The sequence below is a fragment of the Vigna angularis genome, chromosome 6 (assembly GCF_016808095.1).
Source record: "Vigna angularis cultivar LongXiaoDou No.4 chromosome 6, ASM1680809v1, whole genome shotgun sequence".
NCBI classification, from domain to species: Eukaryota; Viridiplantae; Streptophyta; class Magnoliopsida; order Fabales; family Fabaceae; genus Vigna; species Vigna angularis.
In genome coordinates, this window is record NC_068975.1 from 34295523 (window position 1) to 34306031 (window position 10509).

At 28.1% G+C, this 10509-nt stretch overlaps 1 protein-coding gene across 1 annotated transcript; it reads right to left on the bottom strand.

Moving 5' to 3' along the window:
* Positions 1-4861: 4861 nt before the first annotated feature.
* LOC108342823 (low-temperature-induced cysteine proteinase) lies at positions 4862-7052 on the bottom strand. The gene is made up of 5 exons (XM_017580648.2): positions 6481-7052; positions 6052-6284; positions 5836-5973; positions 5220-5741; positions 4862-5125 (listed from the first exon to the last, which is right to left on the bottom strand). Exons 1-5 carry the CDS (start codon positions 6953-6955, stop codon positions 4988-4990), a joined length of 1506 nt encoding a protein of 501 aa, XP_017436137.1. The 5' UTR covers positions 6956-7052; the 3' UTR covers positions 4862-4987.
* Between the last annotated feature and the right edge of the window lie 3457 nt (positions 7053-10509).

Consider the following 10509-nt stretch of genomic DNA (forward strand, 5'->3'; position numbering starts at 1 on the left):
GTTAAATTTATATCATTCGGATAGGTTTGGTATCCTATATATTAAGAAAATAATAAGGAGGCATACAATTAAGGAGGATAGTTTTTTAAAGTCTAAACATTAACAAATAAATAACAGTCAGTAAAAAATAAAAATATTTTTCACTTTATATTAATATGAAATTAAAATTTACAAAACACAGACAATAAATAGATATATAAACTTGAAAATAGTTAAAACATTTTTTCAGCCAAATGGCTCCATAAGCACCTCCATAAAATAAGTTTAACTCTTTCCAACTACACAAAAAAATGGAAGCATGTAAAAGTAAAATCATATTCTAGCAGAAGAAAAAAACACGCGTTAGGCCTCACTGAACTTTGAAGAAATTTCCTTCCGTCCTTCTGAAAGTGTTTCTAGCATTATAGAGAAACCTATGAATGAGTGTTGGATATAAAAATACGAAATCTAAATATTTTATACACTATTTGAGCATAAATTTAGGAAATCTTGCTCTTTAGTCAAAAAGCTAAAGTGTGTGGTTTTCTCCATATTTAATATGTGCAGGTCTAATGTTGACAAGCTTGGGGGAATCCTTAGCTAATGTTCTTTCCTTTGCAACAATTAACAAATACAAATTCAATAACTTAATCAAAAACAAGTTTTAAGATTGTGGATCGTGGGAAAGAGTCATAATTTTTTGTAGAGACTAACAGAGAATGCATTTTACAACATGGTGGGTCGTGTTTCGTTTATTGATTGAGAAACAACTGTCTGGGAAGAATAAAAGAGAAATTGTGAAAAAAACTATGAGAAAAAGTATTTTGACATCACCTTTTCTAAATAACATTTACTACATAACTATTTTTTCTAATAAAATATTATATTATAATAAAATATTAATGTACAGGGATATAGAGGAATGGAAAAAGGAAGATACAGTAATCAGTGCCCATATAGTATGTATCCTTACTATTTACTTTTGGCAGTTGCTCCCTCCACCACCACCACCGAATACTTCCTGCACTACTCTTTACTAATTTTGTCCTTCTCTAAAACGGATGTCAACATCCGTTTCACCTTCAACGGATGTTGACATCCGTCCGTTCACATATTTTATATATTAACTTATTATTTTTATTAAAAAAAAAAAATCTTCAACGGATGTGGTGACATCCGTTAACGGATTGCCACATCCGTTTTAATAAAACTTTTAAAACTATTTTGATTATTATTTAAATAATAATATATAAATTAAATTAATAATAATTATTTTATTAAATAAAATAAAATTAATTCATAAATAATTAAGTAATAATTTTAAATTAATTAAATAATATTTATATATTAATTTAAAATATAATAAATTAAAAACTAATAATTTAAAAAAAAAAACTTCATAGATCCGTTTTAATAAATATTTAAAAACTATTTTATTATTTAAATAATAATACATAAATTAAATTAATAATAATTATTTTATTAAATAAAATAAAATTAATTTATAATTAATTAAATAATAATTTTAAAAAAATTAAATAATATTTACATATTAATTTAAAATATAATAAAATAAAAAACTAAAAACTTTAAAAAGAAAAAGACTTTACGGATATCACCACATCCGTATCTGTTTTAATAAATTTTTAAAATGTATTTTAATTATTATTTAAAATAATAATACATAAATTAAATTAATTATAATTATTTTATTAAATAAAGTAAAATTAATTTATAAATAATTAAGTAATAATTTTTAAAAAAATTAAATAATATTTATATATTAATTTAAAAACTTAAAAAAACTAAAAACTTAAAAAAAAAAAAAAAAAAAAAAAACTAAACGGATGTGACACATCCGTTGAAGAATTTTTTCTTCAACGGATGTCGACATCCGTTCAAGAGAAAAGGAGGAGGTGTAGAATATTTTAAAATATAAAGGATAGTTTTGGAATTTAAAAAAATTGTGGTGATACAGGAAGCAATATGTAGTGGTGTAGGGAGTAACCCTCTTTACTTTTTATATGTAAAAAAAAAACACTAAAAGAGAATACAAGACTTGGTGAGAGGGGGTTACTCCCTACACCACCACACATTGCTTCCTACACCACCACACTTTTTTTAAATTCCAAAACTATCCTTTATATTTTAAAATATTCTACACCTCCTCCTTTTCTCTTGAACGGATGTCGACATCCGTTGAAAAAAAAATTCTTCAACGGATGTGCCACATCCGTTTAGTTTTTTTTTTTTAAGTTTTTAAATTAATATATAAATTTTATTTAATTTTTTTAAATTATTACTTAATTATTTATAAATTAATTTTATTTTATTTTATTAAAATTATTACTTAATTATTTATAAATTAATTTTATTTTATTTAATAAAATAATAATTATTAATTTAATTTATATATTATTATTTTAAATAATAATTAAAATACTTTTTAAAAATTTATTAAATCTGTGAAGTTTTTTTCTTTTTAAAGTTTTTAGTTTTTTATTTTATTATATTTTAAATTAATATATAAATATTATTTAATTTTGTTAAAATTATTATTTAATTAATTATAAATTAATTTCATTTTATTTAATAAAATAATTATTATTAATTTAATTTATGTATTATTATTTAAATAATAAAATAGTTTTTAAAAATTTATTAAAACGGATATCGTAACATGAAGTTTTTTCTTTTTAAATTTTTAGTTTTTAATTTATTATATTTTAAATTAATATATAAATATTATTTAATTAATTTAAAATTATTACTTAATTATTTATGAATTAATTTTATTTTATTTAATAAAATAATAATTATTAATTTATTTTATATATTAATATTTAAATAATAATCAAATAGTTTTAAAAACATTATTAAAACGGATGTGGTAATCTGTTAACGAATGTCGCCACATCCGTTAAAGATTTTTTTTTCTTTTTAAATAAAATAAATAAATTAAAATATAAAATACATGAACGGACGGATGTCAACATCCGTTGAAGGTGAAACGGATGTTGACATCCGTTTTAGAGAAGGACAAAATTGGTATGGGATGGTGCAGGGAGCATTCGGTGGTGGTGGAGGGAGCAACTGCCTTGGTGAGAAAACCAAATGGGCTAGCATTGGCCCATAATTCCAATAAGCAATATAACTTTTGTTTTTCTTTAATTTAAAATGTTTGTTTTTAATAACATAAAAACAAATTTCTTTTTAAAAGAGCTTTTAATTCATTTTTAGATAATTAGGAAAAAAAATCTTAATTATAGCAAACAAACTTAAATAAAATAAAAGGAAATATAGCATTTCAAATTAGAGTTAAATATATACTTTTATCTGAAACTATTATAAAAAAGTGTGTTCCATTTTTAAACTAAATTATAAAATATTAGTATTATAATTTATAAATGTCAATGTAAAACATTATTTTTAATAGAAGATATGTAGAGTGTATTTTAGAGATAAACGGAGTTTTACATTGAACTAAAATATAATCTCTACGCGTTATTGGTTGAAAATGATGTTTAATAATTTCTCATGATAATTTGGAAAAAAAAACATATTTTTCTCTTTAAATTAATATTAGTATAGAAAAAAAGGAAAAAGTATTTAAAAGTATTAATTTAAACTATTCATATTATATATGTAAATTAAAGATGAAAATGATAAAATTGAGTGTTCATTATTATGTGTGTGTTCAAGAGTCTATTCTTTTTAGTTTTTAAAACTTTTTTAGTTTTTTTAAAAATTATTGTCACCTTAAATTCAAATTTTTATTACACTGTTTCATGAGTTATATAATATAACGTGAGCACAATACTTTTAGTACGACGTTATCAAAGTTCTCATATCTATAGTTACTTTTTTAATTTTATTGGGGAGAAATGGTGAAAATAATGGTGAAAATAGTTGCCTATCTTATGAATCAACTCCCTTCTTGAGTGCTAAACCTTGAGACTTATCTATACAAATATAAAATTCTTATTGTTGATTGTTTATCTTTCAAATCTTGAAACACGAATCTTCAGTTGTATTGATTATGTTCGAATTCCTAAAAATTAGCTAAATAAAAATGATCTATGTATAAAAACAAGGTATCTTTTGTTGGCTACGTCGATTTTACAAAAACAATTAGGTTTTGTGATCTTATAACTCAACATTACATGTAACTCTTGATGCATCTTTCTATGAATCTGAACCTTAATGGTATTCAACGGGAAATTCTCTTCATGGAGAAAGCCATAATGAAAATGATATGTGAAAGGAAAAGGACAAAGAAATTGAAATAATTGAATAAATTTTTTGATCAAAGAACTGAAAGAGGTTATGAGAATTTTAACAAAGTTAAGGTCATTTTTTGGCATCTCCAGAAAATGTGTCAAGTGCACATATTAATCATAGCCTATGCCCTTGAAGTTGCCCAACCAATGTCACCAATCGTGGAATCAACAACAAATGACCTTCTATAGCTAATCTCAAATTCTATTTTGGGACAATTATCATCAAACACACATTCATATAGCACAAAGATCAAATTAGAAAATTTTCAAAGATTAAATTGTTTTTCCTAGTAATCATTTGTCATATGCACTTATAGTTAATTAATAGTTTATCCACTGTATCTATATCCTAGTAGTTTGCAAGATGCATTGACTTATCTAAAGTTAAAAAAATGGCATGTATGAATAATTGGAGACCCTACAATAAAATGCCATTTGGGAACTTTTCCTGTTGCCTAAAGAAAAATATAGTTGGATGTAGATAAGTATTCATAGTAAAACTCAACTAACTTACGATAATACTTATCCATATAACAAATGAAAGCATTTGAAGCATATTTTGTTGTTGATTTGAGACGAACGACACGTGGGAACTTAATATATGTGCTTCAAATATAATATTTTATTAAGTAAAGTAATTATATAATGGACATATTTAATGAATGGCGGTGTTAACATATTATTTTTCTTGAGCAAATCCAAACACAAAAAGAGGGAAAGAAGTAAATTCAAAGCATTGCAGCGAAAACATTCCTCATCCGAAGGGGTTGAAATGTGTTTTCTGTTTGTTCTAATTTAGTCCATGGTAACTTGTGACTTCCAAACTTCTTCTTCTTTGCAGCAACTCCGATCAAATCTCCGTGGTGCTACATAACACAAATTTACGAGTATATTCAGAAATTTGAAAACTCTTGATTGCATTCAGAAAGAGTGCTAGAACATAGATATGATATCTCATACCTTGAGACAGAGTCCGTGTTCAGTAACACATATGGGGAAATCACTGGGACAGCAATACTCGGTTCCACGGCAACACACACCATTCTCATATTCACAGCAACCATAAACGAAGCAGAAATCAAAAAGCTTATGAAGGCAACAACATGTCTCATGAGCTGAACAATATGAGAAATCTCCACATCTGATCGGTGGAGGTGGTGGTGGTGGTGGAGGTGGCGGCGGAGGTGGCGGCGGAGGTGGTAGTGGTTGCGGTGGCGATGGTGAAGTCGGTGATGGAGGGCTACTTGGGGATGGAGCAGTAGGGTCTTTGGTAGGGTAAGAGGCCATGTAATTGATTGCACACACTCCGTATTTTAAGTGAGTATTCCTTTTGATATAAATGTACCCTTCCATTCCCCATGAGGTTCCCCATGAATTCTTTACAATCCAGTAATCTTCATCATCCTCTGAGCCATAACCAACAATTAAAACGGCATGATCAATATCATCTGGGTCACTTGAGCAATGTCCATCATAGATACCCTGTTCAAGAAAAGTGAAAATGCCTAGTTTACGAATGCAAATTCCATTTTCTGGATTTTTCTTCTGCAATAGTGAAAGGTCAAATAACACTTACACCAGTGTATAGTTGGAAATCCCGTGAAGAACCATCTATAGCAACACTGATAGGTTGCTTCACTGTAGCACACAACAGGGAATTATCCGATTGTCCCACATCGGAGTAGCCATCAATGCTAACAACCTTTGTTTTCTCCTGAACAAAAAAAAAAATCTGTAAATTAGATATTTAGAACAGCATGAGAAGGAAAATGCAGGGTTTAGGTAAGAAGACCTTGGTGACATTGCATCTACCCTCTACACCAGTGTATGGATATTCAGTTTCTGAGTCGATTCCACCATTGTGCATAACCCATTCAAAAGCATAGTCCATGTAGCCTCCATAACATCCATCATTAGTACTATCACAGTCCACAAGTTCCTGTTCTGAAAGGCTAACAAGGTCCCCTGTCGCAATTGCATTTATTCCTTCCATGGCTCCAGTAGAAGAGAATGCCCAACAGCTACCTAAAAATACAGTGAGAAATACATTTACTATGTGCAAAAACGATGATAAAAAAAAACGAAGGGTTTTTACAGCAGTGAGTTTTGACAGCAGCAGGGTTTTTACATAAGTCACAACCATGATAGAACAATATATATAGATAATCATCAATGTTTCGAAATAAATCTATAGGTGTGTATAGACTGTATAGAAGCTTACCACAGTGTCCTTGGTCCTTGACACCAGTCACAACACCCTTCTTCCTCCAATCCAAAGTGTAAGGTGCATCTTCGCATGAATCATCCTTATTAGACAAGCCATGTCTTTTGCCAAATGGCTTCTTTACCTTTGAAATAAACCTATGCTTGAACTCTTCATTGCTCATGTCAGCAAACCTGTTCAATCCTACACTGTGCCCGTAAGGATAATTTCGCTTTGCATTCTTCTCTACGATGTATTTCAAGTTCCTCTTGAAATTCTCCAACCTTAACTTTGCTTCTTCAGGGTGTTCATAAAACTTTCGGTGCTCCTCCTTCCATCGTTGAAACAGCTCCACCACCCCTTCCTCTGAAGGAAACTTGTCAAGGTCGAGGGCCAATATGGAGTACTCACTAGGGAGACCATAGCACAGAAACGCCCATGAACCCCAGACAAGGAAGAGAAAAACCAGTTGAGTTTTGAGTTGGTAGCCCATTTTCTTCCTTGTTTATTTGATGATTTGATACCATCATCTTTGTATTCCATATATATACAACATTACCAATCTGCCAGTCAGCATCTTGGTCCTTTGCACTTTTACTTCTTTGGCTTAGATAGAAAATCAGAAAGGTAAAAAAGAAAAGAAAAGAAGATCAAATAGCAGTGTAAAGTAAAGGGGTGATTTGGTAGTAATGTATGAATGAATTCCAGCACTGTCAACTTCACGTTTGTAATTGGTAATGAGTGTGAAATATTTGTTTTAGTAGTTGGATTTTTTTCTACCTAAAAAACTAGTGAAAAATTTTGGGATTGTACTAAGAAAAAAGGGTTGGGTAATCTAACATTCAAATGTGTACGTGTTGTGACTAGGCTATTAGACTGGTTGCTGAGGCAGGGCACAAGCACATGGCATGGACGAGAGAGTCAAGCCGAGTGAACAGTGACTATCTTGCTTATACTACTACTTCCCCGTACCCGTGCCTTTTGTTCATATTAATTTACTATCAAATCTAGTGCATCTTTGTATTTAGCTTAAATGTAACTGAAGAACTTTTTTCAAAAGTAAAATTAATATTTTTTTATAAAGAAACGTTGCTTCTTCTTTTTTTTTAAAAAAAATTGAGTAAGATTTATCGGAACTGAAATATAAACATGTGCTCAAAGATTTGCTTTTTTTTTTCAATATCATATTATCTTATTTCTTCTTCTTTTTTTACTGTCAAAGTGATTATTTGAAACCACTCTATAATTGATTTTAGAAAAATGATATTTTGACACGTTCAAAATTTCTTCAATTTATTTGAGAGCGCCTTCTTTATTTTTTATTTTTTTTTTCTTTCTTAAAAATACAAATTTTTACTTTTTTTTATGATCATTTTTTTTAATGACCATTTTTTTTATAGTAGGTGTCAAAAATGAATATAAATGTGTATTACCTTATCCTTATTCTTGATTTTAATATTTTATAATGGAAACTTTTAGACAATAAAAGAAATTTAAAATATATTAAATAATGTAGAAACTTATATAAATATTTGGCAAAGGTATAAGGTAAGAGTTTATAAATTCGTGTTCTAGAATCAATGGTGTATATAGAATGAGAAAATTCAATTATTTTAATAATAAAAATTTAAAATATAAATAGAGTTTTTATAAATAAGTTTCATGATTCTATATTACATCATCTCTCAAAAAAATCCCTCTCTCTAGATTTATTCCATCTTCCTAAATTTACTAATAATCCCTTTGTCTATCAAAGACCGTTAGAATAATCTTTTTGACAAGATCTTCAATTTTGTCTGATTAATTTCTATAATAGAGTAAGTTAGTTTTTGTCTTTTTTTCCTTAGTTTGTACGTTTTTGTGTATGTATATCGTTCTAGTTTGCATTACTTGAGTCATCTTTAAAAGTATTTGCTTAGTAGTGGTCCTAATGGTGTGTCCTGATTGTGTTTATGTTGTTTATAAGGCATATAAGACTTCTTGTGTGACTAAAGATGTTTTGAGGATTCTATAATTGTTTGATTATCTGTCAGGTAAGAAAAACAAATTATGTTAATTTTAACTAATAGATAACTTGTAATTACTGGTTCTAGGCTTGTATGATAATTGGTTTGTGAAATTGAGTTGTCTGATCAATTATAACTTGTTGAATTGAAGTAGGAATTTTGAATCATCTTTAGTGATCCTAGGTTGAAATGTTGATATATTGTATAGTTGAGATTGTATTTGAGGTAAATTAAGTCATTGAATTATGTATTATCTGATGGTTGGTTGGTTTGACATTTATGGTTAGAGTTAAACTGATTTTTCAGGATTGGAATGACATAAATCTGCATAATTATGTTATGAAGACTTGTTGGGCGAGTATGTACTCGTTGGGGGAAGTCAAAATCAAATAGCTACTGACTGTGTAGTCATTAAGCGAGACCAAATTCAAAGAGTCCACTGACTTGATAGTCTTTGGGTGAGAATATACTCGTTGGCTAACTTTTGGAAGAATTTAAATCTGTAAGTTCTATTGGTATTCTCGTTGAGCGAGCTATTTGGTCGTTGGGCGAGTGTGATGTTAGGCACTACTCACTGAGCGAGCAGATCTGGTGGTTAAGCGAGTATACTGTGAGACACTATTCGTTGAACAAGCATATTTAGTGCTTGAGTGAACATATAATGATTTTAACTAAATTTGTGTATATATCTTGTGATGTGTTTAATGTGTGTGATTATCTGAATGTTAAAACAATTATTGGTTTATAATATGATATGTGAGTGATTGGTACTAATCCAAGGAGGATTAGTGGTGGTTAAAGTAATGTGTGTATTAATATATGAATTTTGTATTTGGTGTTATCTTAACGTATTAACATCCAATCTCAAGTAGAGAAGGGTGAGATATATGGTGAGAGGAGCAATAAATCTTAGTTTAAGGGTTTTACCTTGGTCAAAAATATTAAGGGACTCACCTTGTGTGTGATAGGGTAAAATTCACTCACAGTGATTCTATAGAGCAATAAAATTAATATCTTTGTCTATGTTTCTTCTTGTTTGCAATTATCACTTTTATAGTATAAACAAATTAATATTCTCCAATAGATTTAGTGTAGAACCAAGAGTGGTACTGAAGTATAAACTTGGAATATTTGTTTCATGTTATTTTGTAAAAAGACTGTTATATTTTTTAAATTAATGTAATATTACTTTTAGTCGTAATTTTTTTTATTTGAAATAACTATAATAACATTATCTATATATTTATTTGAGTTATCTATTTTTTTCATATTAAACATATGATGTTTTCTTTAATAGTTGGATACATCAAAAATAAAATATTGTATATAATATATGTATAAATATAAGTCATTTTAATATATATATATATATATATATATATATATATATATATATATATATATATATATATATATATATATATATATATATATGTGTGTGGGGGTAAAACTACTCTATTAATCCTAATGGAATATAACAGAAAAACAACACGCACTGAAAAAGGAATCATTACTTTAATATTTAACATTTAATAATCATTGCAAAAAGAATGTATGTAACAAAACCAGTACTTCATGTACTATAAAAAAAACAAAACATTGCAATAAGAATGTACGTATGACCAGGCTGTAAAACAAGGTTCAAATTGAAACCTAATTTTCCTTCAACTTAAAGTTTTCCATAGTGATAGATATGGTAGTTGAGAATTAATATTTGTATTAAAGTAATTCCTAGCCAGTACTCTCCAAAGGTGTTATAGCAATACTGCATAAAGAATGCTCCCACTCTTCAGTTTTTTTTCACCAAGTTGCAGTTTTGTCTAACAAAATACAGGTTTTTCTAAGGGCTCAGACCAAAGTTGGGCTTCATTTTCTTCATGTACTTCTCATTTATTTTCTTGCACCTCGCGTTTTAAACTTTTTGACACCTTTCAAAATGTTATACAGGTTATATTAAAACACTTTTGTAATTACATTCCGGATAATCAATAAGAAGGTGAGAGATATTCCAGAATATATAGTATAAATTAACTATTTTGAC